Raw genomic sequence first — 16,859 nt, forward strand, 5'->3', positions numbered from 1 at the left:
GAAAAATGGACAAGGTCGAAGATGATGGACTTCTTCCAGCAAAGATCTAAGATAAAAATGATTACTTCTTGTTTAGAAAAAAAAAAAAAAACTACTTTTTATTACAATAGGTGTGGTGGGAGAGGTCATGATTGTAGGACTTATAAAGAACCTATAACGCTCCCGTAGTGTTTCTCAGAAGTTTATATCATTGTCCTATTTCAATAATGAATTTTATTTTGTCATTTTAAGTAAATTAATTTATTGAAATTGTTATTTATTTATTTTTTTTGTTTGTTTGGTTATCTATTAAAAACAGTTTTATATCTATTGTTCGTTGTTTATCATGTTGGACTCCATGAGATACTCTATCTAATTACACACCAAGAGATAGTCTATCTAATTACATAGTATTTGTAGATATTTATCCAAGGGTGCATACATTAGATATTTTGTCGGGTTTGTACAATTGTTCTTTTTTTAATATAACAAATTTGTTTTAAACCTGTAATACTACATTCAATTTTAAGTAGGATGAATCTATATATTTCTTAATAAGTTCCATTTGTCATGAATTATGAATGTATGGTCTCTTTTACTAAAGTTTAATAATGTACTTTTGGATGTGTGAGAGTCATCTAATTAGTCATTTTGGGCTTGAGTAATTACATTAGTTTGTGAGGATACTTTGGTTTTTTTTTTTTTTTTTTGTATTAAATTCAAGTCTCATTCTTTTGCTATTATACATTTACATGTTTCTCCAATTGAATATTGCTAGCTTGCATTATCATTTAGGGACAAGATACATTATGTATGTATGTGAGTTTTAACAATTCCAAGTCTTGAATCTTTAGAATACAACATATTTCTATATGAAAAATGGTATTAATACCAATGCACACACATGTTACGTAAATTGAATAGATTTTGACAAGTATTTTATAACACTTAAAAGTTATAATAAAGTAGCATGCTTAAAAGAGTAACCTATAGAAAGATAAATTATAATCTTCTGAAAGCAAAGGTTTAAATATCCATATGCTTCCTAGACAGTTCATAAACATATTCAGATTTATAACTGTCCCAAACTAAAAGATATAATCAGTTTCATAGACATTTCATTTAACTAGACTAAACTTAACAACTAAATCTTTATAAAACTACATAATCAGAGATGTTTAAATTGAAAGTTTCAAGCCCATCAAAACAGTTTCATGTTTGGGTAAGACGTAAGTGTTGGGTGGACGTATCTTTTCTCTTGCAGCGTCTATTCATTTACTGGTAGTTGCTTGCTCTTCTCTAGAAGACTTTTCCACTTTATATTTTTTCTCTTTTGGTCGTTCCCTTTGTTCTTCCCTTTCTTCGGCCATCTTGATCAATTTTGCTTTTTCATGTTCAGCTAACAACAATGGATGAAGAGCCACTAATCTCTCACATTTATTTAGTTATGATAATTAATATTTTTAAATATGATTGATCCTTGTGTATTTTAGTACGACCCTGTTATTTTTTTTTAAAAAAAAAAAAAAAAGATCAAGAAACAATGGTAACATTAGTTATTTTGTCACAGTGTCGAAAGAAATTAGAGATTTAAAATTTATTGAATTTATTAAAAATAGATAACATGATAAAGATTTTAAAATTATTTTGTTACCGCTGGTATTTCCTAAAAAGTAGGGAAGGATTTGTCCATATCCAAGATTCTTAATATTTGTTAATATATTAGAAATGAATAATTAGTTGAAAATTGTACCCTCTGTATATAATATCATAAAGCTCATTTACAACAATAATTTTTTTATTTAAAAGGTTTTAAATAACGGTGATTCAAGACTGTGCTCCATTGTAAAAAGAAAGTTTGTTTCAGAAACTAGAATGTAATAGACTTGTAATGGATTGTACCAAGTCGACGTTTTGGATTCAAGACTTTTAGGTTTAGTTTGTAATCCCAATTACATTATGTTTAGTTTGTGATTCATGCCATTTTAACATTTCATCGTAATCCCGGTTCTCACTAATGCTAAATATATTCCAGTCTCTCAAATAGTTCCTATGAAACAGAGGATTATTGAGGAAAAGTAATTGAATGCAGCAAATTCCTAAACTCAACTCATAAAATAGATATCAAATGCATGAGTAATTGATCAGAGTGAACATAACACAGCTGCTATAAAGTATGGACTGCCAACCTCAAGATCACAAGGTGGGAGTCAAAAAAAAAAAAAAATGATTTAGTCCCAAATTGAGTTTAGTTCTCCCTAAAGGTTAGAAGTTCAATCTTTCAACCTCGTACTTGTTGTATTAAAAGAATTGAGTTTTGATCCATTAACAGCGAATAATACACTTTCGATCATATCAAGTTATGATCATTCGAAGCAACTAAGAGCACATGGCAGGAAGGGAGCAACTTAAAGGATAAGTGAATTCCTCTCAGAATTCAGGATCTATTTCATAAATAGCAATTAAAAGATAAGAGATGAGGAAGAAAGCTACAAACCAAAGGATTAGTTGTTATATTGGATCTTGACGACAAAATTGTCAGTTGAATGCATCAGGCTTCTTCATCGCTGCTCTCAATAACAACGTGAGTGTTAATGGTTTTTGGTCTTTTTGGAGTCCTATTTTCATCTTCTTCTTGCTCTTCTTCGGAAGCATTTGGATTTTGACCAATGGACCACTTGTCTATTTCCTCGAGAATTCTATCCCCATACTTCTCTGCCTTCACTTTTCCAATCATTGTTTCCAACTGCAAATTAAAACCATTTAACATTTTCAGAATTTTAGATTTTTGAATGACAACTGCAGTCTAATGTGTTAAAAAGAAACTAGAAACAAAATAGTTATAAAAAAAGGTCTACTTGATCTGGACAAGTGGGAACTTTTTGTAATCCTTCCATTCAGTTGCTTATAATTTAAATTGAATAAGACACCTATTAAGGCTTCCTAAGCAACCAGCAGGCACCCTTTTCAAAATCAAAGATTAAAATTGATGTTAAGAAGATTTGCCTGATCCAAGGAAGTAGGCTTTTGGGCACTTAAGACGCTGATTTGCTGGGTTGAGAGCACTGAATGAGGGAATATGCCTCCGTCCATGGATGCAAGTTCCTTGCGTAGCTTGTCAAGCTTACACTCTAAACCTGACGGAGCAGCGCTTTTTCTTGTAGATTTAACACCAGTTACCTTCTGTTTGCCGGAAATCTCAATTTTCACGACCTTCTTCCCTGTAAGTAGAAAAATGTCAGCAAAGTCAATTGTTATATTCCTTGTTGTAATCCTTTTCCAGCTTCATAATTTTTCAAGTAAAGTAAGAAGAATAATAATTATACTTCGATAACTGAAGTGTGTTTCTCATTCTCTGAAATTGAAAATTATAATAATTGGATCCGTCCAAGTTCAATTGTGGTATCAGGTCATTGGACTAAAGAAAGAAACCATACTTTTGATGATAGATATTATTAACCGAAAAGTTGTTAGTTGGTTGATTGAAAGGCTCAACATTAGAGGTTATAGCCTGAAAGGAAACATCTTATGGAGACGTGCTACCTGGTCCCTTTTGTGGTGTATTAGGAAAGAAAGGAATAGTAGAATTTTTTAAGATAGCTATAATTCTTTTGATTCTTTTTGAATTGTGTTGCAACACACAACTTCTTGGTGGAGAACGAATTACACCGAACACTTTTGTAATTATGTAGCCTTTCTATGATATTCAATAACTGGAAGGCCATCATTTTCTAGTTTCTCCGTGGGAGAGTCCTCTTATCCCTTGCCCTTAGGTTGTTCTCTTTTGTTATGTGAATATACATGTTTCTTAGAAAAAGAAAATCAACTGAAAAGTTGTTTAGAAATTAGAATACAGTGGTCTTAAATTTCTGTATGTTGAAACTTGAAAGAACGCAAAAATCATATCTACTTCTGGCTTTAGAGCAATAACAAGAAAATAATTCTTTTAATTTCCAGTGTTTTCATATGGCCATCACTTGTTGGGAAAAAAAAATACTGACCTTGCAGTACTTGCCGAGCCAATGGCCCAATGGAAACATACGCATTAGTAGCATAAGCTGTATGCTGAAATTCTTCTTTCTGAAGCAACAGAAGATTATTTCAATGTCACAATGGGTTAGAAGAGAGAGACTATAGCAGGATAGATGTGCCAACAACGAACATAAAAAGTAGCCACATGACGTAGAAATTAGACGGATAGCTAAGAAGATTTACAATCAAACAAATAAAGCACAAGTAGCGTTTAGTATTAATCTTAAAGAACAATTAGAATGTTTCATACCGTGAGTAACGTGACATAAGTTTCATTCTATATTTTAACTTTGGAGGGGACCCGAGGAACGTTTTAGAGCACGAGTAATTTGTATAGATATATGAAAAAATGAATACAGAAGGAAGGGTCTCCAATCCCAAAAGAACGTAAAGCAGTTACAGCAGTGCTCCTTATTTGTCTCAATTAGGAAAGGCAGGAGAAGAATATCTTATATGGAGAACCTCAAGAATGCTATAAGATGCTAAATCCTCCATGGTTCCATCTCCCCCCACCTTCCCCTAGGTCTTCAATGTATTAAAGTAAGCTAGATAGAGAGAAAGAATCCTTACCAAAACACGATCTAATAAAAGTTGTACGATAAGTTGCTCTATTTCCTCTTTCCTTAGGTCAGAAACTGAAATTAAAAATGCACGTTAAGACTTCAAATAATGAAGTACTCCAAACTGTATTGCCAAGCAAAACAATTTCTATCAGACAACAAGAAATAACTTGGATAATAAAACGATGGCAGTACACTCAAATGCACGTGATAGGAAGGGGGAGAGAGGGAGAGAGAGGAGAAGCTTCACTAGTTTAAGAAGCTAAAACTAAATGAATAATCAAAAGTTAAATAGAAAGCAGTCAAGGAGTACTTTAAAGGTGATCTTTTCTAACTACTTGCTGCAATTTTAAAGGTGATGTTTGGAGATGATGAGGGTGCCAAGAGGGTGTCAACTTAGTTGAGATGTCCGGGTGCGCTTGTTGATCCTTAGATTTTTGCTCATTATATAATTCTCTTGCACTTTAACCTTTCATCTCATTATATTTATTAATAAATAAACTTGTTTCTTCTTCTTCTTCTTCTTCTTCTTCTTCTTCTTTTTTTCAAATACTTGCTGCAATTTACTTATTTGATTCTTGAATTTTCATCATGTAAGTTAGTTAGATCTTACTTTCTATTAATGTCTAGTTTTTTCTTTTCTTATATATGTGAGTGTCCGAGTCAACTTACACGTACCTCGACTAATCTCACAAAGCAATCGGACATGCTTGCAAGTATGGCAACTGAAGCCCACACTTATAAATCTTGTTATAATGCTCTTGACCGTATCATGGACAAATGTTTGATTCCTATAGTTTGGAGCAGAAGTGAAAGAAAGTGTGTCCTCTTGTCCTCCCCCATTATTTGTTGAACACTTGTATAAATACCAATTAGAGAGCTTTCTTCTAATCTCCTGTGACCTTAAACTTGGGAGGAATTCTTAATGTGTATCTGCCTTCACACACATCTCGTTCTCTTTTAATGATATATTATTTGTTTCTATATAAAGAAAAAATATACATAACATCTGCCATCTAGCGTAAAATACCTAATACCCAATAGATAAAGTTCACTTTCCAACACATGGTATGTATATATGTGTGTGTCTGTGCGCGTACATGTATGCTAGGTAATGGTGCTAATTAGGTGTAACACAAGCATGTGAAAATTCAACAACAGCCTCAATTGGATAGTTTTAATTCTAAAACTACGTAAAACCATGTGAGATCTATACATACAGGTCTTTTAGCAATCAATGGAAACTTGGGACAGTGAACAATATCATAAATCAGAAAACCAACCTAGATCATTGTGTTTTGCTTTCAATTTGTCTACTAACTGCAACATCGTCATCTTCTGGTTGCTCTTCTGTACATCTTGTAACATTGAAATAATAACTCTAGCATGACCTATTAAAAAAGATGGAGTATGGGACATCAAAACAAAAAGAAAGGTCCTCCTTGGAAAAGAAAAAAAAGAAAAAGAAAACTACAAAATAGGGTGTGGTGCCTCAGAGAGAAAGAAGAAAGCAAGGAACTTTAAAACTATCGTTTTTGCAATCATCTGTCGCTTGGCGGGAAGCCTCAGTGACGGTGTATTTTGGATAACAATTAAACCCCCTTATACTTGATAATTGTAAAAATCTGGCCCTTTTTGTTTACATAATTTCCATTCTGTCAGCCGGCTACCCCTCTCTCCTTCCACTAGGAACTTAGGAATATACCATGACTGTTCATTCAAGCACCAAATGCAGGCTTGCTTTAGTATGGAGGTGGCAGACATATTATGAAGTTGTTCCTCTTCAAACACAATTCTGGGAAGTTTAACCAGCCAGTAGAGCCTCCAAGGTAGAAGACGACAGTACCTACCAGCTCAGAGGTGGATGCCTTTGCTTCCAATTTTAGTATAAAAATGAAATCCCTTCACCTTCCTCTTCTTCAGTTCAAGGCTGATGATTGAGTGAGTGCTGCTATTGCAGGTCAGCAGAAGGAGAAATTGGAGGACAAAGCCGACTACAGAAAATAATGAACAAATTTAATAGAAAGGGCTCAACTCTTACAATTATGTAAGTTTAGGGGTTCAGTTTTTACAATAAAAAGTTTAAGCTTGTGGGAGTTTGAATAGTTTTGTTTGCATCTTCTCTTTTCTCTCTCCTTGTGAGGGTTTCTACTCCTAAACCTTAAAGTCCTTTTCATTACATCAATAAGAACTTGTTTCTTGTTTCAAAATAAAAAGCATCAGAGTCCAATTTTTACAATTATGCAAGTTCGAGGTTAAATTTTTATAGTTGAAAGATTAGGGGTGTAATGCAATGTAGCAGCCCTTTAGGATGGTTTGGGAAATTTCCTCAATTAGAGAAATCTGCAAGGAAAATAAAGTGGCAAATAATGACCTCTTAAATAGGCATCAGAAACAAAAGTTGAAGGAACATACTACAGACATCCACTTCTTTAACCTCGCTGGCAACTGCGCACAAATCGCACATCCCTGAAAATTTTAAACTATTATTCATTTTTCCAAAAAGAAAAATAGTAAGTGTTGACAGAACACCACGCCCCCCCCCCCCCAAAAAAAATAATAATAATAAAAATAAAAATAAAAAATAAAAAGTGTGGAAAGGGGCACCATTGCAGTCTTTCAGTGGCTCAGCAAAATGTCGGAAAAAGACACTGCGGCGACATTGTCTTCTAGACTGCAATAATTAAAAAAAATTACAATTATAATTATAAAAAAATATTGAAATGAAGATGAAGATGTTTAATATCATCTCAACTGTCAAATAACATGAAGTAAAAAACTGAAATGAAGATGTTTAATGCTAAATTTTCCTTCTCTCATCTGAAGTAGAAATCTCCAAAATTATCTAGTCTATTTACAAACAAATAGATTTGAAAAGAAGGAAAGAGAAGGGAAAAGGTAAAATATTTTTTTAATTGAACTAACACCTCTGCAATTATATCATTCTTTTATTAATTTAAAAATACAATTTTAAAAAAGTAATCAAACAGTTCTTGATTTAATTGTAAAGATAATACCTGACAATATTGAACAATACCATAGAGATTCTCCAATCCAGAATTCTCATAAAATACCATCGAACTCTGGAAAGGATGACAGCATATATTAGTAAATCTAAGGGAAGTTGAATAATACACATAAGCTCATCCCAATGCCTAAAAAACTACTTACTTGTCTTGGGACATCACCAGGCCTGTAGTAAAGTAGGCATTCAGATGGAAGCCCATCCCGTCCAGCTCGTCCACTTTCCTGCAACAGAAGAAGTCACAAAAGGAGAGCATTGAATACAATGCATGTTTAGTAAGAGAAGGACCTGATAGTATGTTTCCATTGATTTGCTCAGACTGTGATGGATAACAAACCTGACTACAAACAGTAATTGATAATTAGGTTTCAATATAAGTATTAAATGTCAGATAAAATTTAACAAAAAAACAAAACTGCATCATAAGAATTAAAATTGAAAAACATACACATACACATACACATACACATACAAATACACATACACAGACCATTGACCTTCCTATTCTCTCATCTTCTCCCTTCTATTCACCTCTATGTTTGCCCCTCTTTCCTTCACCTTTTTAATGGCAAGGACCATTAAATAGAGTTCATCCTTTTTGTCCTGACTTTTTCAAGAGATGAAACATGAAATATAATCCAAGTGCAAAATGGATACCCTATTCGCACAAATTTTAACTGCAAGATTTTGAAAATGACCAAAAAGTATTATCACTTAGCGCCTATCCAAGTATAAAGCATGGGGCAAAATCAAACATAAAATTCACAAACGAACATTTTTCATGAAAATTTGGGGATGAAAGAGAAAAATAGAAAGAAGTCACACGCATTGTCAAAGGCAAAAATTAGCAAAGAAACTAACCATCCGGTTTGTTGATTCCCATACCAAAGGCCACCTGAAATGCCAAAGCACTTCAAGCTATCAGATCAGTCGACAAATGCAATGCCTTTAAGAAGCTAGAAAATGAAAAGTTGCTGCAAGATTAAATGTTCACTCTTTATAATAAGATCTCAACAGGTCACCTAAACTGGGTTCAGTTCATTGGCATTGGATATGGAACATTTGGTATGAAGTGGGGGAGAATGGGTTCAAAAAAACTCATGTTACTGTTGGACATTGCATTGCCATCCTAAGCCCAACAGAAATAGTTAATAAAAAATTTAATTACTCATCAATTTCCTTTATTGTAATTAATGAGCAATCAGTATTTACATTTGTTGAAGAAAACTTATTAAGCCTGAACTTTATTTATCAATAACGGGGAAGTTTTGAGAGCTTCCCAATATCTCCCAATTCTCCATAATTCCAATCACAAGATGATAGCTAAAAGATGCCTCCCTTCCTAGAATTACAGAGTATTTATAAAGAAAACAAACATAACAAATATAACAAACTCATGGCCCCATATCTAACAAAACTCCTAAGGGCCCACCATAACGGTTTTTTTCTCTCCCTTCATCCCTTCTTGTGCCTACATGTAAAAACCTTTATTCCCAAGGCCTTATCACAGATTAAATTTAACTTTACTTTTTTTAAAAACGGAAACAAAAGTTTTTAAAAAAAAGTAAACTTTATACAGTTAGTTAAATTATCATTATTAAATATATAACCAAAATTTAATACATACAAGAATCTCAATCACATTTTAGATAAACCATACACAATACCTTACATAGTCATCTCACTTTCCAGTTTCCACCATTCTATGTACAGGTTTCCTATATCCATTAATGCTTGACAAACGCCCAACCCATATTCACAAAAGCAGAGATTATCATAAGATCCCATTTTTATTCATCGGAAGGAGATACCTTTGGTTGAATACTTAAAATGCATCTTCTTTATCTTTTGGAATAAAATCAGAGCCCAATCCCTCCCCACCAACACACACAAAAGAGAAACAAAAATCCAATTATGCATACCGTGCCAACAATGACCTGCAGCCTAGAATTGCTCCACCTGTGATAGAAAACATTCACAGCATAATGAAGAAACTTGATAAATGGAATCAGCAATCAAGCAGTGTATTTGCAATCTAAATTCATTTCGTATAGAGCAGTGATGCTCATGCTTTCTAGAAAGTGATCAGTGGCCAAGCTTAAGTCTGAGTTTTATCCTTCTATACTATTATTAAACGTATCCTGTCTTCGAAAATGGCAAGCCAATCTGCTTTCTCCAAAACTCCGCATACAAAATACAGTTCCATAAACATTGACCAGCATGAGAATGACATTACCGCATATGAACTTTCTCACGTGCAACAGAATCCATATCAGCATGATAGTGGTCAGCAGAAATACCCCTCACACGTAACTCCTTCGCAACCTACAAGTCTTGAAGAAATAAGAGAGACACAAGCTTCTGGTGTCACAAATAAACCAGATCTCACATTATAAACAGATGAGCCAGACAATGCACACAACAGTCAAATTGCAAACACTCGTGAAAAATAGTAGCACTTGGATGACAAAACGATTTGCAAATCTCCCTTTAAACTATTTCTTATAGAAAATAAAACTGTTCATTCACTATGTGAAATGGACAAAGGATTGTACCGGAAAATCCAATAAAATAAAATAAAATAAAAGAGCAAGCGATGCATTAAGACTTCATGAAGAGAAAACTGCGGAGGGTACACCAATTAGCCAAAGATTGGCCCATGTCATAACCTTTTTTTTAATTTCTTTTTCTCCTTTTGTTGTCTATTTTCAATAAAAGTTCAAAAATAAAAATGGCTGTTAAAAACGTCTATTTTCTTTTATTAGAAAGGATAACAGTTATCGAATGGGCCATACCAATTTCCTAAGTTTCAAAATTTATCATTGAAGATTCTTTCTTTCAATTCAAATCATATCTCCCAGAAGATTAAATGATGCAATGGATGAGATTTTATTAAGAAAGTTACATTTAAGGACACTTTGGTTGCGCGGAAGTTTGTTTTACATTCGTTATTGTGCACACATTTGGAACTTGATAGTGAAAGATGGTTTGACTGTAATTTCTGATGGTATAGAGAAGATTAGAGGTACGGTTTCATTTTCAGACCATTTCTCCAAAAAGGAAAGAAAAATTGAAGGAAGGAGTTCGTCAATTACAAATTCCATGCACTAAAAAACTATATCTTAATTGTATTACAAGATGGAATTCAACATATGTGATGCTCAAAACTACTTTGGAATACAAGGATGTGTTTCCTCGTCTAAAACAACTTGAACCACAATACACTTGTCTTCATTCAGAAACAGATTGGTATTTTGCAAAAGAATTGTGTGATAGATTAGAACCATTCTACTTGATGACTTAATTATTTTCTAGGTAGAGTTATCCAACCTCTAATAGTTTGTGAAATTAGGTTGGAACTTTCTAAGTGGCTTAATTCTGATGTTGAGGAGATACAAGTGATGGCGTCAAGAATGATTTCCAAGTTCGAAAAGTATTGGAGTGTGATTCATGGTGTGTTGGCAATAGCTACAATATTAGATCCTAGATTCAAGATGAGGTTGATCAAGTTTTATTTTCCTCAAATCTATGGATCTCATTACACTATAGGAATTAAACGTATTAGAGAACTGTGTTGTGATTTGATGACGTTTTATAATTCAAAATCAAGTACAATAGAAGAACCTCAACGTTCTACATCTACATCTTATTTGACTTCAATGCGAGATGGAAGTAGTAGGAAAACTTCTCTTGTTAATAGGAAAGATCGTCACCTCAAGTTTAAAGAGTTTGTTAGTAACGCGGAGAATGATGTTAGACAAAATCAAATCAGAGCTTGATCGTTATTTGGATGAGTCTCTTTTACCACGAACGGAAGACTTTAACATTTTGCAATGGTGGAAATTAAATGGAGTCAAGTATAATGTTTTGTATAAAATTGCAAAGGATGTTCTAGTTGTTCCCATCACTACTGTTGCTTCTGAATTTGCATTTAGTATTGGTGGTAGGCATGTGGGTCCACATCGTTCTCAAATTCATGAAAACTTAGTGGAAGCTTTGATGTGTGCTCAAGATTGGCTATGGGCCGAAGGTATGAGTTAATACTATTGTTTAGATTCTTTAACAAACTTTTATTAACTACAATTTGAGATCTAATTTTTTTTGTACATGGCTCACATAGACAAGCATACTCCTATTGATGCTAAAGTGTTGGAAAATGTTCTTTACGATCGAGACTTAGACGACGATGTAAGTAATAAGTTTGCATATTACTATTATTTTTCAAATATTTATTCATACTAATGTGTATAATATCTTTTTCAAGAACCATTTCCTACAAAGTTGGATGAAATTCGTTGATGGCTTGAGTCGACTTTGGCTATGTTGTGAACCTTTTCTTACCATTTCTTAAAAAGTATATGTATTGCACCTTGAATTGTTATTTTGTAAACTTCTCTTAAAAAATTTGGTGTAATTGAACACTTTGTTAGAATAGGTATTGATTGATCTTTTAATTTCTTTTATGGATTTTTGGATTTTATGGATGGATTTTTAAATGCTTCTTCTAATAGTTGAATTTTTCATAATATTCTGTCGAAAATAAAACATTGGAAATCTATACATATTTCAAGTAGATGTGGAATGAAAAATGAGATAAAAACCTAAAAAAAACCAATGAGATAAAAACTTAAAAAAAAAAACAAAACGGGGAATATTTCCCCGTGGGGAATCCCCGCCCCATTCCCCACGGGGAAATTAATGGGGACGAGGACAGGGAGTGGCATCCCCGACCCCGCCCCTCCCCGTGGACATCTCTAAGCATATGCATTCCATACATTCCCTTGAGCCAACAGATTGTTGATATTTTGCCAAGGGTTTTCTCAGACAGAACTTTGACTTTTGTGTTAGCAAGTTGGGTCTCATTGAAATCTACGTCCCAACTTGAGGAGTGATAGAATTAGTAGGCTTGGCCTAAGGAAGGATTTACCCTAATATCCTTTCCCTTTTTTATCATAAGTGTAACCTATTTATCTTCCCTCTTGTATCTTTTGTTAATAAGAGAAATTAATAAGAAAGTCAATTATGATTTTTCTCTCGATAATCAGGTTTCCACACAACTCGGTGTCTACCTTACTTTACCGCTTTTAACACATAGCACTAATGTCTCTATGACGAGCATACATCATATCAAATGTATGGAGGAAAGAATCCCAAACAAAACTCGCAAAATCACAACTCTTGAGAATATGGTCTAGACGTCTCATGTGACAACCATTTAACCCAACATTTGGTTGTCAAGTAACTCATTAAAGGGAACATGGCTTGAACTCATTCCTCTATGCCTTTTTTTTAAATTTATTTATATGGCTTTTGTTGACCATTAGGCACACCCATGGTGGTTCCAAATAGTTTCATCTTATATTGTTAATTTTTATAGTTAGCTGATAACCCCTTAACTATTTCTTAGGGTGTGAATCCTGATCATTTTCTTATGGGTTGACTGCTTAATATATCGCTCTATATCAGTCAGATTGAACAGGTTCTAGAACTATTTTTCATTTAATCCAATATGTAAAGGTTTACTACAATCGAAGTAGTCCAGATGGAGCATAGAGATTTAGATACAGACCTGCTCACACTCCTTCCTGGAAAAGCAGTATATTATCCCTGATTCATTATTAGGATAAGATTCTTGTATAAATTCAGCTATTTGATCAATGACCACCTTGCTAACAGATGACTTTTCCCTTACCTGTAGTACATTGACTAAATCATTAAGTAGGAATCTCGACTAAATCATCAAGTAGGAATCTCCCAAAGACCATTTTTCTTGACAAGGTTTACACTATACCATGTAAAAGAGATTCGGTCTGTTGACTGTACTGACAAATTTAACATATTTGGGGATGCGAAGCATCTCAACCAGATCATTTTGGACCCTCTGAGTGGCAGTTGCCTAAAAGGATTTAATTAATAATGTAGTCAGTTTAAAAGATCGAATATATAAGATAGCCATTTACCACAAAGGTAGAATAATAACATACAGTCAAAGCAATCACAGGAGCATTTGGAAACTGAGTCTTCAAAATACCAAGATTCTTGTAGTCAGGTCGAAAGTCGTGGCCCCACTGACTACAGCAATGAGCCTCCTACAGAGACAGACAAATAAGTCCAAAAAATTCTCTTTCTTGCATGTCAAAACTCATTATTCATTGAAATGTGACCCAACTTAATAAAAATATTAACTCTAACCTAAAAGGTCCATTTTTGGGGAATTTTCATAGGTACTAAAGCAAAAAAGTCTGCTATTAATAGATATACTCACATCAATTGCAATAAGAGAAAGACGACCAGCATGATAGCACTTTTCAAGTTTAGACATAAATCTCTTGCTCTTTGATATCTTTTCTGGTGTGACATATAATATTTTCATACTCCCTTCACCCTTTTCAAGATTCTTGTATATGAACTTCTCGTCTTCTTTACTAGTTGCTGATGTAAGCATAGATGCTGAAATTCCTAAAGCAGCCAAACCCATAACCTGAAAAGAAAAAGAAAAGGTGTTCTTGATCAGAAGACATAATTTACCTGATGAAATTATTACAAGAAGTGAAATATAGGTGTTCATAATCAAGCCAATACCTATGTATTTCCCCTTTTTTTTTTTTTCAAAACTCAATGTTGAACAAAAATATTATTTATGGAAAAATTAAAAACAACCAACAGTATAGAATTTATTCTAGATCAAACAAATCAAAACCAGCAGGCTGAGGTATTATCTGTTCCAACACAAATAAAATTGAAAGAATGTAAACTTGACAGAACCTACTCAGTGAGCCAGTTTGGTCGATCTTTCAGTTGCTTCTCATTGTAATTTACGCCTCTACTAACAGAACTTAAAGTTAGCCAAACTGACAGAACCTACTTGGTATGCCAGTTTGGTCAATCTTTCAGTTTCTTTCTATTGTAGTTTACACTAATTACAGAATTCAACATTTTTTTGTTTTGATTGAACACGCAGAACTTGACATCAAAACACGAAAAATATAACTAGAAGGTACCTGATCCTGAATCAAAGAAAGCAAAGGACTGACAACCAGAGCAATGCCATCATATAGAAGAGCCGGTAGTTGGTAACAAAGACTCTTCCCACCTCCAGCAGCCATAATCACCAAAACATCTCTCCCACTCATGACAGCATTGACAATCTACTTTTATGCGAAGATTAGTAAATCTATTAACAAAGAATGGAAAAAATAGCACCACAAAGACAACTTTATAGTTCAAACATATTTTCCTAAGTTGATTACAAGTAAATATTTGTAGACTTGAATAATAGTGGAAAAATCAAGGTTGTTCTTCTAAATAAGAATAATCAAATGAATAGCATAGATAGGTTTGTGTTGTTTTCCAAGTATACAGCAGCTCGCTCACGATCATTATTGGTCCATTGGTTGAGTATGCCATGTAAGTGGTCATCATGGTAGTCTGTCAGAGGCTTAGAGGTGGTTACTTATATTGATTCATATATTATGCTAGACTACAAGTGATTTCACTTTATTCCAGTGAAACTATAGTACATACTTTGCCAAAGTAAACCTGCATTTAACAACGAGATGGCTTGTTCTATTTTCACTTTTTATCTTTAACCATTTCTAGCTAATAAACAACAGAGTCAAAATTATAACTACATATGAGAGAATATAAACCAAATATAACTATACCTCTCGCTGGTTTGCACGATATGACGATATGCCAAAGATGTTCAATTTAATGTCGTCCGCTTCAGAATCCCATTTAAATGAACCAGACCAATTTTCTGAATTCGTAGAAGTCCCTGTACCCTGGCTAACGGAATCTTCCGTTTCTTTGCAGAGTTCTAACAAAGACTGCAGCTCTGACTTTCTTTGGTACAAATTGTCTTGGCGTTCCAGAAGTACATTTATTTCAGCTGCAGAAAGATAAGACATGACTATGACCCGAAACACGAGGACAACCCAAAATAACTAAATTACATTACCCATTGTGCTAACATTAAAATCGATCAATTTTCTAAAATGTAAGCTCTATACTGAGATATAAACAACATATAAGGCACCCGGTTCATAAAGAAATTCATAAATCTTCAAAAATAAACTGTTGAAGACCATATCCATTCGATCACAAAGATAGTCTAAACAATGCGAGCTTCGGCAGTGTGAGAGATTCTAACTGCTGCGAGACATACAATGCGAAATAACCACTAACATGGAAGTAACAGATTGATTCAACCAAAACAAAACACAAATTTTCAGCTCCATTAAGGACTTCCACCACTTCATGCAAAGATTTTCTCGAACTTTCAACTCCATACGCAAGAGTTAGCACGAGTTAACCACAGAAGCAGCAATGAAAAAATAGACATTTAGACATACATTATAAAAAATGAAGGACCACAAAAAGAGAGAGGATGATGATTAATCAAAGAACCTTGGACTTCGTTTATCTGCAGTTCTACGTTGAGAAGCTCCTCCAATACCTCTTCAGAGTTCATCTCAAGATCGCAAATAAGAGTCCAGCTTTTGAACGAAGGTAATAAAAACGGAACCTGTAGAGTCAGATTAATGTGAGGAGCTCAGAGAAGTGGATGATGGAAATGAAGGTCGAGACAGCAACCGCCATTGACTCCCAAGACGCCTGAAGACGAACCGACGTTTACGAAATTGGCAAGGTTCTGAGTTCTGGACCCAGAAGAATTTGCAGAGTTTCCGCCGATCGCCTCGCCGGAATGTGGCTGCCCTACCGTCGTCGCATTCGCCCCTACCGAGTTCTAAATCGGGTGAGTATTATTCTTGGCGCGTGTAACACATTGGGATGGAAAATACTTTTTTTTTTTTTTTTTTCTTTAAGTTTTGGGTTATTGTCAATTAGATCATGAAGTTTAAAAGAAACAATTTTACCTTAGTTTAATGGACAAATTTTAATTGAGGTGGCAATTATTATTAATTTTAAATAGTTCTTCTTGATTAAATGGTTTCTTTATATTTCTTTTTCTTTCTTTCTTTCTTTCTTTCTTTCTTTCTTTCTTTTCCATTTCCCTCTCACTCTCATTTTTTACTTCCTTGCAACTCACTCTTGAAAATAGAATTTATCATTCTAATTTCAATATCTTTAAAAATCGATCTATGTCTTTCAATTCTTAGTTCCCCATTTTATTCCTTCCACTTCAACTTCACTTCATTGAACCCTCTCCTCGTAAGTAAGTTACTATAATGGTAATGGTGGTCTATAAATGATGCTAGGTACTTCCGAACAAATGGTCTGCAATTGTGATTATATAGCAC

The 16,859-nt window shown here is 33.9% G+C and overlaps 1 protein-coding gene across 3 annotated transcripts; it reads right to left on the bottom strand.

The window, feature by feature from the left end:
* Nucleotides 1-2,209: 2,209 nt before the first annotated feature.
* On the bottom strand, nt 2,210-16,424 carry LOC103499236 (ATP-dependent DNA helicase Q-like 2). 3 transcript variants are annotated; one of them, XM_008462191.3, is made up of 20 exons: nt 16,006-16,418; nt 15,261-15,487; nt 14,598-14,744; nt 13,862-14,077; nt 13,581-13,685; nt 13,388-13,492; nt 13,166-13,288; nt 9,833-9,921; nt 9,519-9,555; nt 8,458-8,491; nt 7,885-7,937; nt 7,743-7,820; nt 7,589-7,654; nt 7,179-7,245; nt 6,987-7,040; nt 5,855-5,962; nt 4,582-4,646; nt 3,981-4,059; nt 2,986-3,200; nt 2,210-2,725 (listed from the first exon to the last, which is right to left on the bottom strand). In XM_008462191.3, exons 1-20 carry the CDS (start codon nt 16,067-16,069, stop codon nt 2,531-2,533), a joined length of 2,127 nt encoding a protein of 708 aa, XP_008460413.2. In that variant the 5' UTR covers nt 16,070-16,418; the 3' UTR covers nt 2,210-2,530. The 3 variants fall into 3 exon arrangements, with proteins under 3 accessions (XP_008460413.2, XP_008460415.2, XP_050939698.1); XM_008462193.3 differs by lacking the exons at nt 13,166-13,288; nt 13,388-13,492 and having other exon boundaries at nt 16,006-16,419; XM_051083741.1 differs by lacking the exons at nt 2,210-2,725; nt 2,986-3,200; nt 4,582-4,646 and having other exon boundaries at nt 3,991-4,059; nt 16,006-16,424.
* Nucleotides 16,425-16,859: the final 435 nt, after the last annotated feature.

Source organism: Cucumis melo, chromosome 4 (assembly GCF_025177605.1).
Source record: "Cucumis melo cultivar AY chromosome 4, USDA_Cmelo_AY_1.0, whole genome shotgun sequence".
NCBI classification, from domain to species: Eukaryota; Viridiplantae; Streptophyta; class Magnoliopsida; order Cucurbitales; family Cucurbitaceae; genus Cucumis; species Cucumis melo.

Excerpts from the sequence above, each read along its gene's own strand:
- LOC103499236 (XM_008462191.3), bottom strand. The coding sequence starts at position 16,069 with ATGAACTCTGAAGAGGTATTGGAGGAGCTTCTCAACGTAGAACTGCAG. Across the intron at positions 7,246-7,588 it reads GTATTGTTCAATATTGTCAG|TCTAGAAGACAATGTCGCCG; the intron begins GTATTATCTTTA and ends TAATTATTGCAG. Across the intron at positions 4,060-4,581 it reads TTTTATTAGATCGTGTTTTG|AAAGAAGAATTTCAGCATAC; the intron begins GTAAGGATTCTT and ends CTGTTGCTTCAG.